The sequence below is a fragment of the Gobio gobio genome (genome assembly GCF_949357685.1).
Source record: "Gobio gobio genome assembly, chromosome: 17".
Lineage (NCBI taxonomy): Eukaryota > Metazoa > Chordata > Actinopteri > Cypriniformes > Gobionidae > Gobio > Gobio gobio.
The window spans coordinates 31,739,958-31,759,473 of NC_137110.1; the positions used below are offsets into that span (position 1 = coordinate 31,739,958).

Sequence of the window (19,516 nt, forward strand, 5' to 3'; positions counted from 1 at the left end):
GAAGATCATATTCTTCTATAATGGAAAAAAGACTGATTGCATTTTCATAACTTTGAGGGCTTTTGTATAGGAGTTAAACTCATTATGAAATCAACAACATCTTGGTTTCATCTTTAAGAACTTGCATTTGTGTAGGCTATATAAAATTTTCCCAGCATGAGGATGTTGTTAATCTGAAAGTTATCTTTGTTATTGTCCATTACAAGAGATGCCGTACATCTGTGGTGTGGGAGCATTTCCATTTGGAAACACCAAATAAAGTGAGATGTGTGTATTGTGATAGGCAGCTAGTCTTGATGCACCATTTGAGGAGCACTCATCCTGGCATTTTGGAGGGTGCAGAGGACAACAAGTGTCCCATTTGAGAGGATTTTTTCAAAGGCTGAAGAAATTATATGTAAAAAAAGAAGTCAGTTAACTCCTTCAACAGCAGAGCAAATAATATTTTTGAATAAAAATGTTATGTAACAAATGTGACACATTGTGGCTTTATTTTATTAATGTTTTTTTTTTAAATGAAAAAACTATAGTTATTCATAATGAGGAGGCTACATGTTTCAAAACCAAGATCATGTAGTTGTCAGACAAATGTTAAAAGCGGTTTTATTTTATTTTTCATCTAGTTCATTTTTCCCTGTCGGAGCACTTTCCATTTCACTCATTTTTTTTTTTACATGGATCATTGTCAAGGTATTTCAGAGCAACACATGCAAGTGACCACTAGATGTCACCGTAGAGACGGGTGTCGGATTGATTCGAAGCTTCGAAACAATATGGCACATTTGCTTCAACTGTTTCAGTGCTTCACAAAGCCTCAGTCTGCCCATCACTACTATACGATTGAGTTTGACTCTACAAAATGATACACACCTTCAGTCCGTGTGTCACGTATGCTCTCCATCTGCCTATCTTGAACAGTCTAGTAGTCAAAGATTACATTTACCCAGCATCCCCCCTATTTATCATCTCACTTACTCCATCACTCACACCTGTTTCCCATCAGCACTCCAATCTGCACCAGGATGAGAGCACACACCTCACAGTTAGTCTTTTTCTATTGTCAACTACTACAACAGACTACTTACCCTCTCTACTTACCTTTTGGATCTCCCTGTGATACACCAGCAACCACCTAGTGATTCTCCAGCAATCTCCTGTAAGCTACACTCTGAAAACCTTTTTCTGGAGTGGGTTGGATGATAATTCCTTCCAACATTTACCTTGAAGTGGATGAAGGTGCTTGCTGGGATAGTGGGGATTTTAGTGGAATTTGAAGGTGTGGAGATGGATTTTCTCCTTGCCAATGAGCATGGTCAATAAAATGGACGCGGCTGGTTCCGTCCAGCCCCAAGTCTCCCGTGTCTCTGCTGGTCCTACCCAGTTCCAAGTCTCCTGTGACTTCGATGGTCCCATCAACCCAGCCTTAATCTCCCGCCTCCTCTACCAAAGCTAGCCAGTAATCGCGCTGTATGCTAATTTAATGGAGTTCACTTCACAAAAGCTGAGAACCGATGTTATATGCTGCCTTTTGTTTATCATCAGCCCTAAATAAAAGATCATAATGAGAGAAATGGTTTCATCAGCACTATTGAGAAAAAATATTATTCATGAAGATTTAAATGAAATACAATTTAATTTGCGCCATATTGTGAATCTGCTTGTCCACTTACTGAATAGAGACACTCCTCAACTAAATAGGACCGTTGTATCTGGTTACCAGAAGTGGTTGTAACATGCTTTCACACTTTTATAAAGGTGCCAGGTGATTATGTGGGTAAGCACTGTTGCCATGCAGCAAGAAGGTCCCTGGTTCATGGCTACGCCAGAAGGCCTACCCCTAACTGTTGTGATTAGCTCAGATTGAGTGGAAAATCATTATTGAGGCAAACCATACTGTAGAGATCATTTTTGTTTACATTGTGAACATCCAGACCAAATTTAACTTGGATGTCACATTTAGAATGTGTCTTCAAACCAATTCCTGAAGTGGCTTGAGTGATTAGGCTACAGTCGGTCTTGAATGTGCTGCATTTACACTTGGTCTATTCCCAATTGGATAGTGATCGATCTGATTAATGACACATGAAGTGGGGAATTTTAAAAAGTGTGATTATCATATTAAATTCATGCAAAAGTTAAACTGATGTTCATGTCCAAAGTTTGACGGTAAGCTGTAGATTTCAAAACTACATTCATTTGTATCTAATAAATATGTGGTATAAGTTTGAGATTCATAGCTGAAGAAAAATAATTACAGATAGTATAGACATTAAAGCAAATATACATTTTATTTTGATATTTATATCTTTGCCAGCAGCACAGTAAAGCCAAAATATGTTGATTAATTAGTATTTCTGAATACGGAATATTACAGAAAGATGCAAGCAAAGAGGAGTATGGCCCCACTCTGGCTGACCTGAAGAAGCAGATTGCAGCTCATAACATTCTTCATAAGGAGATTGAGTCTTACAACAACCAGATATCACCTGGATCAACCAGCTCCCAGGTGAGCTAAGAAAGAAACCTTTTTCATCAACTAGGCAATTTTTTGTTACCAATACATGTGTTCGTCATTACCTTTGCTTTTTCCTCACAGCCTTTGCTTGGGGAGAAAAAACAATACAAATTTAGGAAAATTCCTGAAAAATAAAATTTATGTCATCAAGTACTCACCCTCATATTGATCCAATGCCATCGCTTGTTCATCCTGGAAACATAAATGTAGATTTTTTCTTAAATTAAACCTGAGAGATTTCTGTCCTTCCATTGAAGGTTCACAAAAACAAAAAGTTGATGCTTCAAAAAGTTTGTAAAGACAATGTAAAAGTAATCCCTATAAATTGAGTGCTTTAATACAAGCCACAATCTCTTCATATAATGAACATATTTAATTCAGTATTTTATTTACATACTAACATTCATCAATGCATGAAGCATCAACATTTTGGTTTTGTGGACTTTCAATGGATGGACAGAAATCTCATGTGTTTCAAAAATGAAAATGTCTTATGGGTTTGGAACAACAGGGCTATTGATGAGAGAATTTTCATTTTTGTGTGAACTAACCCTTTAATCACAACTTTAAAACCCTCATGTTGTTCCAGGAGGAATATGCTGCCATTAAGAAGCAATATGCTAACCTACTGGTAAGAAATCATTCACATTATGAGTATGACTGATATTGAATAAATGGATGATTTTTGAAATCGTCATGCCACTTTAAATTGTAAGAAATACTGTTGGTGCCAGAGAGAGAATGGAAAAAATTCTCATTGAGTATTTTCAATGTTTCAGGATAACTCAAAATGGAGACGCCACTATCTCAACAGCCTATACGACTACATGCAGGACTGTGAGAAAGAGGTGGTATACATGAAGGAAGAGCAGAACAAGATCCTTAAACAGGACTGGAGTGATCATATGGATGACCACGCTGACGTTCGCAGACAGTATGAGGTAAGCTAGGATTTGAACTGGTTGCATGACTTGTACAATAGAAAGAACTAAAGGACAGATATTCCTGTGTTGGCCAATGTTTCTCAAACAGGGGATTTGGGAGTGTATTTCAATAGTCAGGGGGTCTAGAAAAAAATATTCCAAAACAAAGTTGTATTATGACAGAAGGTAAAATAGACTTTTTTAAGGCTTCAATAAACTTTTTAAGACATGAAGCAAACCAATCAGTTCTGACATGAATCACATTACATAACATTTTTTAAAATATGATATAGAGGACATTACAAAATCTTTCTGTAAAACACTATACAAAAAAAATATATATATATATATATATACATGACATCTACACAATCCACAATCAAAAATTGCACACTGTAAAAAAAATCCTGTTAAATTTGTGGTTGTCAGAAGTTCACTGTAAAAATACTGTGACAATGTTTCCAGGATGCCTGTATAATTTACAACTTATAACCGTATATTTAATTGTTATATAATTTTAATATAGAAATCAGAGGAAACAAAATTATATATAAAAAGTGTAATCATCATGTAAATTGTTAATTGTCCAAGTCAAGTGAATCAACTTGACGCCTCACTGAGGTTAGGGTATCAAAACATACAAGTAACAAAACCTTTTTAAATGTATTATTATTCAGCCCTATAAGAACATAAAAATAGGTCTTTGCACATAGTCACATTGATGCTAACCTAATTTTCTAATAAATTTACATTAATGGCAAATCCTTATGTATTCCTTAACCTGCTTTAGTGCGTCCCCCCCCCCCATAAATTTATATATGTCAGTGAATTAAAAAATTAATGTTTTTTTTTCTTTTGTTTACATTTTATTGAATGAATTTGTTAACAGGGGTGTGTAGACTTTTTATAGACACTGTATAAATTCAATGGGTGATCCACAAACAGTTTGGCTTATGAAAGGGCTTCAAAAAAAGTCTGATAACCACCATAAAAAAATATAAATAAAAAAAAAAGTCTAAAATTAGGATGAGAATAAACAAGACTGAATAACTTGTGTGTTTGCCCTCCTGTTGGTTAATTGCAGAAGTGACAGCACATCTTAAATAAAACTGTATATTAGACCTGTGAGCTCTTGTCTGTTGTAGAACTTCAAGAATAACAGTCTGCTGTCGCATGAAAGTGAGGTCAACAAATTGCAGGATGATGGAGACCGACTGATTGAGCTGAAACATCCGGCTGCCAGCACTATTCAGGTCAGAAAACACAAACAAGATACCCAGCTTTATTATGTGATACTTTTGGCATTGGCAACTGCAGTAATATTGTCTAGATATTCTTAGATTTGTTGTTTTATATCAGGGGTGTCAAACCCTGCTCCTGGAGGGCCACTGTTTTGCAGAGTTTAGCTCCAAACATAATTCAACACACCTGATCATGCTAGAAAGTGCTAGAAAAAAAAAAGAGCAACACCTGCTAACACTGCGGTACGCAGAGAAGGAGACCAGAGGATGTTTTTAATGGATGTCAATGGTGGAGAGGCTTCACTACGCTGAATAAACTGCTTTTGTGGGAAAATGGCTAATCATTTAATGAATCAACAGCTCATCGGCTAATCTTTAACATGTTTGCTCTTAAACATTCGTTTTGGACTGATCTATTTTTAGAGTTTACACACACACAAAAAAAAATGCTGTTTCATAAGAAAAGTCACGGACAATCAGACGACAGGTAGGATTCATATTACTGCACTTCTAATTCATTTCTATGGTATCCGCTGTTGTGGCAATTTTCTAGCATGGCCAACATGTGCTTCCTGCTTCTCTCGTCTCGGCTCCTCCTCCTCGATCACAACCTTTCTGCAGTGGCTTGTGTGAACCCACGCCGTTCTCTCAGCTACTTTCACAGCCGTGGTTCTAGCCCCCTTTTCGACTTTCAACTTTTCCTTCTGTAGTCCTGTATCAGCACGAAATCACCTGGTTTGATGTTGTGTAAAGGAGTCCCAGCTGGTTTCCCCTGGGCAGATTTTACCTGCACACAGACCTTAGACAACAGAAAAGACATCTCTTTGCAATAATTCACAATTCTATTGATGTAAGCTATTGTTTACCCCCTTCCATTCCCATGAATGGTGGTCTTCCAAAAAACGGTCTCAAACGGGCTCAGATTTACTCGAGGACTTTTCTCGTTTTCGTGTATATCAATACGCATCAAGATGCAAATTTTTCAGCATATATTGTAACCCCCTCATAAACTTTCATTTGATTATCATTCCCCCTTTGGCTGCGTGATCGTCCATGCAGCCATTTATCATAATCATCGAAAATATTTTCGGGGTAAACAAGGCTTTCCATCACTACTTGTCCAGACGCCATTATGCGCATTGCAGCCGCACTATTCTCATCTCTGCTTTTCTATGGCCCTGAGTTGAAACATTGCATAGTCTATAAGGAAGGCAAAACATTTGTGTTTATTTCAGATAATAAAAGACATTCTGGTTTCCTCGTCTGTCGCGCTTCCATGGCCTCCGCAGCTGTGTCTGCTCTCAGGATTTCCTGTTGAAATAAACTCGTTGTTAGTTACGCTGCGCATTTACAGATAGCAACCTGGCCAGGCAAGAAAATGGTGTCAAGCAGATTAGACACAAAGCATTCCTAATTGTGCGCCCATCAAACTTTAACATTTTCTTGTGTTTCCACAGCGCCCCAAAATCGTGCTCAACCCCAAACTCATAACTCGAATCTTTTAAATCGTTTCACTCTTACCCTCCATCAGCTTGCATTCATCCGTCAAGCGCCGAACTCCAGTCTTAACCAGAAGGTTTCCCAAAACATAGTAAAATTCTTTAAAATGAAAAACAAATCCATATTTCATCTCTGGAAGCCGGACTAAGTGAGTACTCACTGTTACTGCACTCCCGGGATGTTAGGGGTGTGTGATACCTCCAAAATCCAAACACACAACACCTTGTTGCTATCAAGCGTTTAGTGACACATCACACATCCCTAGGCCAGACCCACAGTCACTCCTCAGAGACCCAATACACACTTTAGAAAACACATGAAGAAACAAACAATCAGTGGTTCTCTTAATTAATCAAAGTCATAACAGAACTTTTTGGGGTCCAAAACACAAAAGTGGTCCAACTCAAACTAAACGATAAAAATAAGATAGATAATAATCCATCTAAGCACTTTAAGTCTCTACATAAAACATCCTTCAGTTTACATTTTGGACTTTGCTCACAGTTCAGATGACACCTCTGCCCAGGCAGGGCATAGTTTCAAAGCACAAATGTCTGTCATGCATTCTCTTTGTCAATGGGGTCACTTTGCTCTCTACCTCGATTTCATGCTTACATTCTTATCAACCTTCCTCCAGTCAGTTGTTTCAACACCATTCTTCACAAACCACCCTGTTTTTGTTAAACTTACTATTTCCAACAGACCCATTCTCACTCATCATATTTATCCATTAATGAACATAAAGCTAAATTTTTTAATGTTAAATACACTTCATCAAAATGACAGTTATCAATTCGTATTACATTAAATCAGCTCGTTCACTCATCTTTATCTTGTGACATCATACTCAATACCCAATTTTCTCTTATCAAAATCTTTTCAGTTCCTGTTATCAGTAAACCATTCAAAATCAATTAATCAGGGCTTTCTTTCAGAGTGCCCTTTTCTCCATGCCCGGTCCATTAAAACTCTTTAGACGTACGCCCCAATTGGCCCAAACTCTTAAACCTCTTAATTCATGTCATTTGGCAGTGATGCTTATCATCAAATCCTCACCTTGCCACTTAAACCCAAAATTGTTATAATTTTACCAAGAACTTACAAATTTATATGGCCTTCCATATCCCTTTAAATTTGTACTTTTAAGTCATCATCACTGTAACGGTTACCCACGATGGGCAACCAAAAAGGAATGGTGTGGCCAAATTAAACAGAGGCAGTGACTACAAGAGGTTTAAAGTATACATTAATATTTATTTAAACATGAAAAGTAGGAATAACCCAACCCCAAAAAATATACCATTACCAGAAAATAAGAAAAACTAGAAAAAGTATTATATAAACATCCAAATTAGAATCCAAAACAAAAGAATGCAAAATACAATCTTTTTCAAAAATTAAGTTCCTCAAAGAATACAAAGAAAAGAAAAGAAAATCAAAAACTAGAAAATACCTGCAGCCCTCAAGCCACACTCTCCACTGCAGCAACCAACACGGACTTACCCCATTAAACAAACACACACATTTATACTGGCGGCCAGCACCATTACCCCATGGGGAGGGACGAACTCACATACAACACTTTACACATTTTCCCATAAATATAGAGTCTAGGAGAAACATGTTGACATAGCATTGAAACAAATACATCTTCTCTTATGTTATCACAGATCTCATTTAACATGCATTGAACAGGAATACTAACAGAAGCAACTCGGCCGCGTTGTCCCTGAAACACCCACCCTCAATTACTAAATGGTACAGTCCCCACATTAGCGGAACCGAAGATTCCCGCCACTGTTTCCCTGTCGGAACTCTAAAATCATGGGACAAACAATACTGCACAATAACCACAGGTTTTTCATTAGTTCCTTTCGATAGGTAACCATTATAAACTCTATGTCAATGAACAGTCTCTGTGTGTGTGTGTGTGCGTGTGCGCGTGTGTGTGTCCGTGCGTGCGTGCACGTGTGAGAGAGAGTTCGCTAGGCTTGTTTGAGATGAGCGAAATCTGCGCAGAACCGATCACCGGTGATCAGCGCGAGATGCATTCCGGTTAGAAAAGTGTCCGAGGGCGGTCCGCCTTGCTCTGATGTCATGCCGACGTATGTCAAAAAACTCTCGCGAGCGAAAGGCGGATGTGTCGGATTTTGCAGTCGAGCGCAGCTGCTCTCCACCGACTGCGCGGAGCAAAAGCATGATCTCTCGTGAGACTCGGCATCTCTCGTGGGCACACTTGGACTCTCTCGCGGACACAGTCGGCATCTCTCGCGGGCACACTCGGTCTCTCTCGCAGACACACTCGGTCTCTCTCGCGGACACACTCTGTCTCTCTCGCGGACAAACTCGGCATCTCTCGTGGGCACACTCGGCATCTCTTGCGGACACACTCGCTTAATTCATACAATTACGGAGTTTTCTTTGTTGTGCCTTTCTCGTTTTGCTATTTGCATTATGGTAAATATCAATTATTTTGTGCTAGCCATGAGAGGGAGCAATTCAGCTCTACTCCACATTCATTTGTTGGTATATGACAGACAGAAATTAGACTGCACAGAAATGGAAACTAAACTACAGGAAGCCCTAATACACATTAAATGTAGTCACGCTATGCTGGTGTTGTTAACATTAACAATTTGAAAGCGTAAGTATAATTTGCACGGTTTGACTTGAGATTTAATCATCGCGATTTACTGCAATGCTTTTTTCACCTTAGTTGGTCAGAACAAAAGTGGATGTTATCTACTTACTTGTTCAGATGACATTTTCCGGTGAAAATTATTATGTTGGTCATACTTTCAAAAAGATTCTGAATGACAGTATCCACACCGGCGCGGTGACTGACAGGCGCACATTCTCCTCAAAACATTGGATTCCTTCGTGCTGTGCCATGCCGAGGCACAAATCACGTAAAGTTGATAATTCCGCGAATAAATGCAATTGCAGATTTCGAACAGAGATGTTCGAACAAAGAGGAAAAACTACGGACTGCAGCTTTAATATGAGTTCCCCTAGCCTGAATATTGTCCCCAAGTGGCTAGAAATTTTGATCGGCGTAAACCGAGTTCTGGGTGTCTTTCTCTGCCTTTGAGAAAATGACAGCCCAGACAAGCTGAGCTTGAATTTTCCTGTTATTACGTCATAACAGGAACAGTTACCTCCCTTTCCTCCATTTGGCGCTCCCATGTGAACGCCATATTTGTTTATCCTCGAGAGATCATGGCGTGAATGCTGGCGGTTTCTCAGTGTTTGGATGTACAAATGAAAACGGAAGTCTTTTTTCAGTTCCTTCTGATCTGTGATCAGTGATTTCTGATGTGTAGCTAATTATTCAAGAACAATGAGCTGAACAAGTTCACACAGAACTTTATTATTCGTGCACACGCTGCGACTTCTCTCTCTCACGACACAGAACAGTGTTTTTGTGTTTTCTATCTTGTGAGTCAGTGTTTTTGTAGGTCCTCGTCGCGTCTATCTGTTCTAAAATGTGCATACAGTCGTGAGTTTCTGCTCAACATCGGCAGAGTCACATCTTTAGAGATAAACCTCACTCACGCCGAAGCTCGGGCTGCCAGTGCAGTGTATCAGGTCAGTACCGGTCGGCCTTCAACATCACCGACCCCCAGTACTGCATCTCACCCACAGCGGAGGTACCATACACGGTGTGAGATTAAGCAGAAGTGGGGTAAGCGTGAGCGTATCCGGGCTAGGCTAGTCAGCTATCCCCACAATAAACTGGATTACATTCGATTACTGCGCTGTTGTCTTTGTTTGTGCTGTGTACTCAATGCGCGTCACTGACGCTTTTCATATGATAGGAAAATATCTAAAAATAATGCTATAATCAACACTTACTCGTAACTCGGTCATCTCCACAGCTATAATGGTACATTACATGTGTTACAAATTTGGAATAAGGAGGAAGACGGGCTCGGCGTGACTGGGACTTGACAGTTCTGTTTATTCAGAACTCTCAGATACAAACAAAATAAATTCGTGCTAACAGCGCTCTCACAACTCAGTAGTTAAAATATATATCTTTGTTAGCAATCGCTCCGTCTCTGGTCCATTGATGTCCGGTTCGCGAACAAATCGTTCTTTTGAACCGGTTCTTTTTAGTGAACTGGTCGAACCAGTTCACCAAATCGGACTGAATCGTTCTAAACGGTTCGCATCTCGAGTCAGCGCTGATCCATCATTTACTAAAGTTACTAACTTTTTGACATAAGTGACAGTCCCTCCGATTAGAAATAAACTGATAACCTGAAGTATATGCAAGTAACTACAACAGTTCACTGAACTGAGACGTGCTGAGAGAACTGATGAGAAGTGAACTCAGGTCCATCCGTCTCTCTGGCAGGCTCGTGCCTGCTCGTGCCTCGTAGACCTCGTTAAACCACGCCCCCTCCGCTACAAGATCTAATACTCATTTCAAATGCAAAGATGTCAGCCAATCACAACAGTGGCCGTTTTTACTGAAGTCTCACAGCAGACACGCCCCTTGAAACAGGGCATTCAGCCAAAGGGCAAACATCAGTATAGAAAAAATGCCTTTTATTTCTAAATTATGACATTTTATGATGTAAAAATCCTACTAACAATATAAGTCAGAATACATTATGAAATAAAATAAAAAATCCATGCCATAGGACCTTTTAACTGTTTAACTTTCAATTTAGAACAATAAGTTATACTGTGAAATTGTTTCAAGTTATCTTTAGTTTAGATACCTTTGTTATCCAGACCTTCTCTTTAAACTTCAAAAGCCGTCCTCATCTTAAAGCCATCACCATGTCTCCAAATTATCCTCTGCCATCCTAATGACCTGCAGGATTAAGACTATGATAGAGATATTAGTTCAATATCATACAGTTTTACTGATACAAATACATTTTGTTCTGTTCTCCACAAGGTTAATGATGATCAGCATGGTCTCAGCTGGGTCTTGAATGCCAATCTCATCATAGCTCTTTTCTTTAGGGTGTTTCCTGGCTCTCAATTTATGCGGTTATTGGTGAGCGGTATAGAGGGGCCATTATTAGGGCAGGCGCTGTGTCTTGTCTGGACATTCGGCCCTTACGAAACACAGCTTCCCCTCAAACACCCAGAGATGCTGCTGGCCTCACAGACATCTGGCTCCACTCTCATACACACCTCACATAAAAACACCTCCCTTCTTGGAGGTGCCCCAATGGTTGTGACCCCCATGTCTTAGGTTGCCCTCCGCTGGCCAAAAGAGGATCTTACCCGTTGTCGGGAAATCACCTCATGCACACTGGTCATCGCTTGAGATCTTTGACCCCTCGTCAGGATCAGATATTTTCTGGAGCCTTTCGGAAAGTGCATTCAAGAGTCACCAGAGCCATCTGGTCTGCTTTCAAATTAGTAAAAACATGGAGACAGGTTAATTATCACAAAACTTAATCACTAAAATCCATCATACTTCTTCAAAGCTGCCCCATAACAGTGCTTAGATTATGCTCAGTGAATTTAGCCAAAACAACTGTCCATTCAATTTAATGTTCTGCTACATCTGTGACCAAGGCCATCAGTTCTGTACATGGTGAAGGCTAAGAGCAGACAGAAGTTACTGGTCATATCATACATTAGTCAAAAAATGTCAGTTAATTTAAAAGTCTATATTTTTAAAACATGTCTTATTGCCCTCTTGATGGCACCTTTTTTTTTTATATATCTTAACAAATAACTGTCTATTATGTTCACATGATGCCCTGTGCTTTTACTCATCAATATCTTCTATCATCTGTGGCACAGGCTCAGATATCAGCCTTGAGCTGGTTTGAAAGAGAGAGACTCTGAGGCCTTCAGGGCTGGTACACTGCATTTTCATAAACTTTTCACTCTTCACACTAGCTCAGCATAAGATCTGGCTAGAAATTAAAATTGTTTTCAAATAAACATCAGACATTTTCCTTTTAACTCTATCCCTAGACAGAAATCACTTTTTCAAATGATTATAATTTATATTTGTATTTTGCCCCCACAATGAATTTAGAAACTATAAATTTCCACTCAGATTGAGGATTGGTTACTCAAGTTAGGCCACGTGGTGGCCAGATTCAGATAACAAATTGTTTATTATAGCTCAGCACAAGCTTATCTTTTGAAACCAAAACATCACCTTCTAGGGTTTTCAACATTTTAACACCTATAGTTATTTCAACAACCCAATATTCAGTCAAATCATCATTATCAGAGTTTTGCAAAAGTGAGAAGAGCAAGAACGTATTTATTATATATTTTTCATTTAAAACTCTGTTAATCAGGATTTATATATCTTTGCAACATTTTTTCATCTTTATCCTTAATTTTAACCTCATATTAAAAATCCTTCAAAAATAATCACCAAAGACTTTATTAACCTTATGGTCATCTCATTTTCTTAGACAGAGTGTAAATCTCTGTTTCTTTTTACTGGGTTTCGTTTACAGAATTTAGTCTGGTGGTCTGATTTGCCACACTTTCTACACCTTATGGGTGTTCGGACACAGTTACGTGCAAAATGGCCCTGCTGACCACAATTAAAACACTCTCATCTTTGGCTTATGGAGTAACGTTTAGCAACCAGTGTGCTCCAAAAGTCTGTATACTGTCTGAGAACAGAGCTCACTCGGGGTCCAATAATACAGACAATGGCTTGCAATTTATGGTGCTATCTGCTTTTTCACCAACATCACTTTTAGTTACTCAAATGTATATCTCAGTCACTTCTGGGATTTTCCCTTCGGGTATAATGGCACCTCACCCATTTTACAAATTAATGAATAAGCACAAACATCTAGAAATTAGAATTTTCTTGTTCTCTCTTTGTTTGTAGCCAGTCAAGTTGCTGATCAACTTTCCAATTACAATAAAAACATTTCTGCCCATTTCCTTCATCAGTCCAGCAAATTTCTTTGAAGTCAGGGCTTCAGAGCGGAGCTGCTTACAGCGTTTGCTCTCGTTCATCTCAAAATATATATACTGATTAATCAAATTACTGATCATATCACTCAAAATTGTTAGCCAGAATTTAGTCAACATTAATACTCACCAGTGATCTTTAAACAGCTGTAACTTCTGCGTGATGAGACAACATTTTCCTTTATATGCCTCTTTCACCCAACATTTCACTGTTCATTCGCATTTCTCACACACATTTCCCACAACAGCCCTTTGATTTATTTCCAATCTTCAACTAACTCTTTCACAGTCTCAGTCTGGTCACACTCAGCATACTCAAATCATGACATTTAATGAACTCTATACCTTGCATGTATTTTTGGCCTTATAATTTTCTCATTTGACAAAATACCGGTGTATCATATTCAGCTAGCTTGCTTTTGGGACTTCTCCATACTGGCAGTCTGTCTCTGTGACTTTTCGCGCGTGCTAATAATCTGTTGGACGTCTCCATTCAGATCTGGCCAATTTACCCAAAGCCAGCCGGACGGACGCTCGCAATAGCGCCCTATAATTACCCTCGTTCCTCAACCGCGGGCGTACGCATCCAGCGCCCTATTCTGGACTCCCGGTCCCTAGACTCCCAGGTATAATTAATAGCACACGTGATTTCAGCCTTTTTTCCTACCTCGTAAAAAGCATCAATTCACGCTGCTTCCCCACGTGATTTCATTTTTTTTTCTACCTCGTAAAAAACATCAATTCACGCTGATTTCGACCACAGAGTTAGACTTCCTCTATGGTTTATCCCCCAATTTTAAATTTCAATTCAACCAGATTCAATTGATCAAAATTCTTCCCCGAATTTTAAGTTTGTCTCTTAACAGAAGCGTCCCGTTGCCACCTCGGGTTAGTTTTTTTTTTTTTCAGATTCCAGTGGTCGCACCTTCCGGACCCCTGAGTGGTCGGCCCCTCTCCCTCATTCTGTCGGGGTAGGGCTGTGACTCTAACGTCCAGGATGATCAGTCACCGTTTCACTCCCGGGGTCCGGAAGGCACATCCAAGGAATCCCACTTCATGACACCAATTGTTGTGGCAATTTTCTAATCAACTCTGAATAAGAGACAAATCTTAATAATTTTATAAAATTGTTTATTCTTTTGCAAAAGAAGAGTCAACAGTCCTACAGCCATCTGAATGTCTGCAGAGCATTGCCTCCAAGTCATAACAAAAGTGCAGCTCTTATAGTTATATAGGTCACACACAGCCCTCCTCCTGTGAATTTCCACACGCACTCAAATAACCCCATATGTCTTTCATCCCACATTTAGGTGGACAGTAACCCCTAAGGTCACTTTGCTGGTCCCATTGTCTTGATTTTAACTTGCAGTCCTGCATAACAAAACATTCTCTTATGTATATAATATTCTTTGATATATGAATATAATTATTAATATCCTTCGTTGATAAAATTTTCCATAACAATGATTGTTGCACAAATTCAAGGGCGTCAAGACTGTAATGCGATTGGCACATGTGATCCAAGTTAGCCGTTACGCTTTCTCCAATGGTAGAGCCACGGAATAATAAAACCATCTTTGCAAGAAACATCGAGGCAGGTGTGTTGGAGTTAAATTCTGGAGGACAGTGGCCCTCCAGGAGCTGAGTTTTACATTTGTCTTTTACACTGCTGACAATGTGTGGTATGGTAAATTAGAGTTTACTTATTTAATTAACTATATGATGTGTTCAGTAATTAAATATTGCATTCAGTATGACACAACATTAACATAAGCAATGTGATGTGCTGTTTGTGTGTCCAGGCCCAAAGAGACACTGTGAGGAATGAATGGCAGAAGTTTCTGAATCTTTGCATCTGTCAGGAAACACATTTGGACAATATAGAGGAGTACAAAAGGGTAAGTAGGGCAGATGGATGGATCAATCATTTGCGTTGTGCATTTTTGTTATAAACATTTTGTGCATTAACAAAGCCTAAATAAGTGTGTGTTATTCTCAACAGTACCAACTGGATGCAGATACCTTGTCTGAGTCTTTGTCTAAGCTCGGCTCCACTGTTGATGCCAAATCACTCAATGGCAAAACCAACACTGAAACTCAGATGCAGCTTGAGGTCAAATCCCATTTTAAAATGTTTTAAATAATTATAAATACAATACCAATAAAATTATTATTCATAAAGTGCATATGCAAGTTTCTTTCCAGTTCTAGCCAGTGTATATAAAAAATAATACAGCTTTGAATGTGTCAATATCTTGTATTCTGTGTGTCTGCAGGCAGAGGAAAGGCCTCTACAGCGCAACGAGCAGCTTTTGGCTGACCTGAGAAAGCGAAGCACTGCCATCACACCACTAAAACTTCGCCACACTACCCCAAGCAAAACTACCACGGTTGAGTCTCTATGTGACTGGAAAACTCCCAAGGTTAGAATCTCTAGAAAAACATATGAAGGTGTTGAAAATCTCAACATGTAGTATGAAAAGCTATGGTTACTACTTTTCTATTAATTTAGTCTTCTATTCATTTGTTAATCATGGGATTCTTCTCAGGCATCACTGAACAGAGGAGAGCTGTTTAATCTGAAGTCCAACACAGACAATGACAACTGGGAGGTTCAGTCCAAAGATGGGAAAAGCAACACATTTCCTGGAGTTTGCTTCATGATTCCTCCACCGGATCCTGAGGCCATCAACAGAGTTGACCTGTAAGAATAAAAACTACTTTTCATACTCCAAAGACATTGTAAAATGTTTGTCGTTAACCCTTAGTGTATCTTATGTCAAAAATAATGAGAAAAGCCTTCAGAGACCAATAATAACTAATCATTTGTGTTTGTATGAGAAGGCTGGGGAAAGAGTTGGAAGATCTAAAGAAAAGGCGGGTAGCTTTGAGGACTTCGGTGAACAGTTATCCATCAAAGACCTCTGTTTTACAGGCTCCAGGTAATTTGTTTTGCACCCTGTACTGTATGGGCATGGATGTGTTTTTGTCAGCCAGATGTTTATTTCTTTCACTTTTGGTGTGAAAGGACCTTTTGTCAGTGATTCTTTTAACTTTTTGTGTCATGTTTAGTGCAAGGGTCTTTACACCAGGAAATTATGTAAGGGTCCATCGTTTAATCGTGAAATGTGCATATAGATATGGAATGACAGATAAAGATTGCACCATGTTATTTTGCTCAAAAGCATCATATACATAAGAACTACAGTATGTCACACTAAGAACACATGTAGAGAGCTGTAGTTCCAACCACACAACTTTGCAATGCTGTTTGCGAACGTTTGTTGGAATTATGGTTTAAGGAATCACTGAATCATTAAACTATGTAGGTAACAATGAAACTAAATTGTGCTTTTGAAAAAAGCCCAATCATAGTTGAACATTTTGTAAAATATGAAATACAATTGAGAAGCCATATTTGAATGTGCTCACCTAAAAAGAAATTCAGCCTATACCCCAGGATTTTGTTTGATGAGTTAAGTGCAAATCACAATGTTCAATCAACTATTAAAAGTGTTTTTCTTGTTGGCATCAAATCACCTAGCTATACATTCTGGTTATTTTGAAAACACACAGTAGAGCATTAGAAAGGGTAATCATGTATGTTGTGCTTATGAAACAGCTAGGAAGCACTTACCTCTGAGATAATAAATCAGTGCCATTTTGTTGTTGTAGTTCCTGCTCCAAGAGCCGAGGAGAACTCCAAAGCTGTAGAGCTGGCTAGCCGTCTAAACCAAATGGATAAAGATCTAGCTCAAGTTGAGATGGACACTCTGAGCAGCCTAAGAGCCCCACTGAACCGCACTGACCCTGCCACAGACCTCGCTAAACGTCTGAAGGAGCAAGAAGTGAGAAATGCTTTCCTTCAAATAAGACAAAAGTGCCAGAATATTTACTGTTGATAACTGGATGCAAGATAACCAATATAAAGCTGATTTATAGCTGTCAACAACCATAGGGCCAGATTTACTAACAGCTTGCACCAGCGCAAACCCCCTTTTGGCGTTAAAAAATACTGTCAGGGTTTACTAAAGACACGCAGTGAAAAATTGCCTCTGAAATGGAGTGGACAATTATTTTTGCTGCTGACCTTGTCAGTTTTTCCCTTTCAGACCCTAAATTTATGGGAGGAGAGTATATAAATGAATCATGCAAGGTGATTTACTAAGGTTTGCGCAAGTCAATGTACTGGTATTTGTACCATTATTTAACGCCCCAAAAAAGCATGTATTACACCAGACGCTAATTTGTGCTGCTGTTGGTAGATTGTGTTGGTCATTATGAAAATTATCTGGCTCTGTCAGTAGAGCATGCACAGAAATGTATGGAATTGCGCTCTCATGCTAATTTGCCCTGTTTAGTATATCTGGCCCTTAATCTCCAAAGCAATGGTTTTGGAAAAAGTGTCAGTGGATGAAGAGCACCATATTTTACAATGCTCTGAGAAAATTTGATTTTTCTTCTCTAAACAGAGAACAACTACAGCTCTCCAGCAGCTGGACAAACAGAGGGCTGCAGCCCAAAAGGACCTGGAACCTCTACTTTCAAAGGATTCTAATGGACCAACCTCTTCTACTCTACCCCAAAAACTCAGTGATGCCAAAAACAAACAAGACAGTCTAGCTGCTCTCAATGATCTCTACAAAAAGAAGTACGTACAATTACAAAACTATTTATTTAAGAACTTAAAGAAATACTTCTAGATGTTGCAACTCTGTTGCCTCTTTTTAAAACTAGGGTAAATGCTTCTATGGTTCTGGAGAGACAGCTTACCAAGATGGACAGCAGTGTCTCAGGCTTTGAGAAACAGCTCAGTGATGATGGTGCCATCCCAGACAAACCTAGTGCCATTCAGACCCGTACCCAGGAGATTCAAGTAAATATATTATTCATTTTTAATTCAGAAGAATGTAATTACATCGCCACTTCATGTCTTTTGTATAAATCACAAACCTAGACTACATACCTAGAGTTATGACATTAAACTATTCCTATCTATCTTTTTATATAATTTGCGACCTGTGTATTTTGCCAACAAACCATGGTATTTGGTTTTCGAAATTGCATTGAAGTCATGCCATTGCACATAACCGGCTACTAAAATCTTATGCATAACATATATTGTCATTCATCCAGGGTTTGAGAAAAGATGTTGCTGGTGCTCAAAGTGACATGCAAAAGCTTAGCGAGGACCTAGAGGCACTTAAGAAGCAATGCAGTTCACTTCAGCAGGGATACCAGGAGTATTGTCCTGATATACGCAGACATGAAGCAGAAGTGAAGAATCTTCAAAGCCGATATGCCAATGTGAGCAACCAGCTAAATGAAAGGCAAGTTCTAAAAAAATTTATTTAAAAGACATTCATCTAAAACAATTTTTAATTAGTTTAATGTGGTGCTACTTGGATATACCTTCTTTTCTACAATGATGAGCTGAACAAAAAATGTTACCTAAAACATGATTTTAAAAATGTTTTATATTTCCTTAGAGAGAGGCTTTTGCAAGAGGCTAACACAAAACACCAGGACTTCCAGAATGTGAGCCAATCACTGAGCTCCTTCTTAGAAAATCTACCTAACAACAAGATTAACCCCAAAGATGATTTGACTCAAGTCAATGCCAAGCAGAACTCACAGAAGGTTAGATTTGTAGACTATATGAGACCATATATAAAAGAAATTGTAGTAGATTATAGTAGTAGAATTCTCACTATGTGATTGTTTTCTTTTAATCGAAAGAGGGTTATAGAGGATATACAGAGAAAAGGTGATGACATGGACAGGGTGGTTGATATCTCCAAGGATCTCCAGAATGTTCTCAAAGTAAGTCAAATGTTTGGGCTACAGTAAATGCATGTATCCAGAATCACACACCAAATATCATTTTGTTTTATTTAAATGGGGTATACAATTGTGATAAACCTTCCATGTTAAAATTTTGTGGCATAAACTGTTATCTATACTGTGTAAATTGTATATTGCATTTATTTTGGGCAGGAATATGAGATGAATTGTGATAAGTACAAAGCAACTCTTGATGACACACCTGCAACCAATTCTAAAAGGCTTCACACCACCACTCTAGCTAGTGCTGTTGCAAAACAGGTACGATATTTGAAATGTAAAACATGACACATTTTTTATATTAATTAAATACTTAATTCTTTATTCTGTTGTGCTACAGGAGAAGGATCTTACAAACCATTATGCTGAAACAGCTGCTGAGAGTGACCAGTTACTCAACCAGATGAACTTGGCAAAGTGCATAATGGCTGAGGTGCAAATAGTTTACCACTAATCAAAAGGCTTAATTTGTTCTGTGTTATACTACAATTCATATTATCTTTGTTATGAAATGCAAATAATCCTGTGACTGTTTAAACTAACAATTTTTGAAATATTAACTGGTCTTG

At 38.7% G+C, this 19,516-nt stretch overlaps 1 protein-coding gene across 1 annotated transcript in view; it reads left to right on the forward strand.

The window, feature by feature from the left end:
* Positions 1-19,516, forward strand: part of evpla (envoplakin a) — a 31,423-nt gene that overhangs the window by 7,834 nt on the left and 4,073 nt on the right. Inside the window, exons 5-21 of the mRNA XM_079841573.1 lie at positions 2,375-2,506; positions 3,105-3,146; positions 3,295-3,456; positions 4,584-4,691; positions 14,906-15,001; positions 15,106-15,216; positions 15,380-15,526; positions 15,653-15,807; positions 15,948-16,045; positions 16,779-16,951; positions 17,576-17,754; positions 17,841-17,979; positions 18,240-18,433; positions 18,593-18,743; positions 18,843-18,926; positions 19,101-19,208; positions 19,288-19,380. Of these exons, the coding sequence (XP_079697699.1) occupies positions 2,375-2,506; positions 3,105-3,146; positions 3,295-3,456; positions 4,584-4,691; positions 14,906-15,001; positions 15,106-15,216; positions 15,380-15,526; positions 15,653-15,807; positions 15,948-16,045; positions 16,779-16,951; positions 17,576-17,754; positions 17,841-17,979; positions 18,240-18,433; positions 18,593-18,743; positions 18,843-18,926; positions 19,101-19,208; positions 19,288-19,380 (2,172 nt within the window). The remainder of the gene's footprint in view (positions 1-2,374; positions 2,507-3,104; positions 3,147-3,294; positions 3,457-4,583; positions 4,692-14,905; positions 15,002-15,105; positions 15,217-15,379; positions 15,527-15,652; positions 15,808-15,947; positions 16,046-16,778; positions 16,952-17,575; positions 17,755-17,840; positions 17,980-18,239; positions 18,434-18,592; positions 18,744-18,842; positions 18,927-19,100; positions 19,209-19,287; positions 19,381-19,516) is intronic.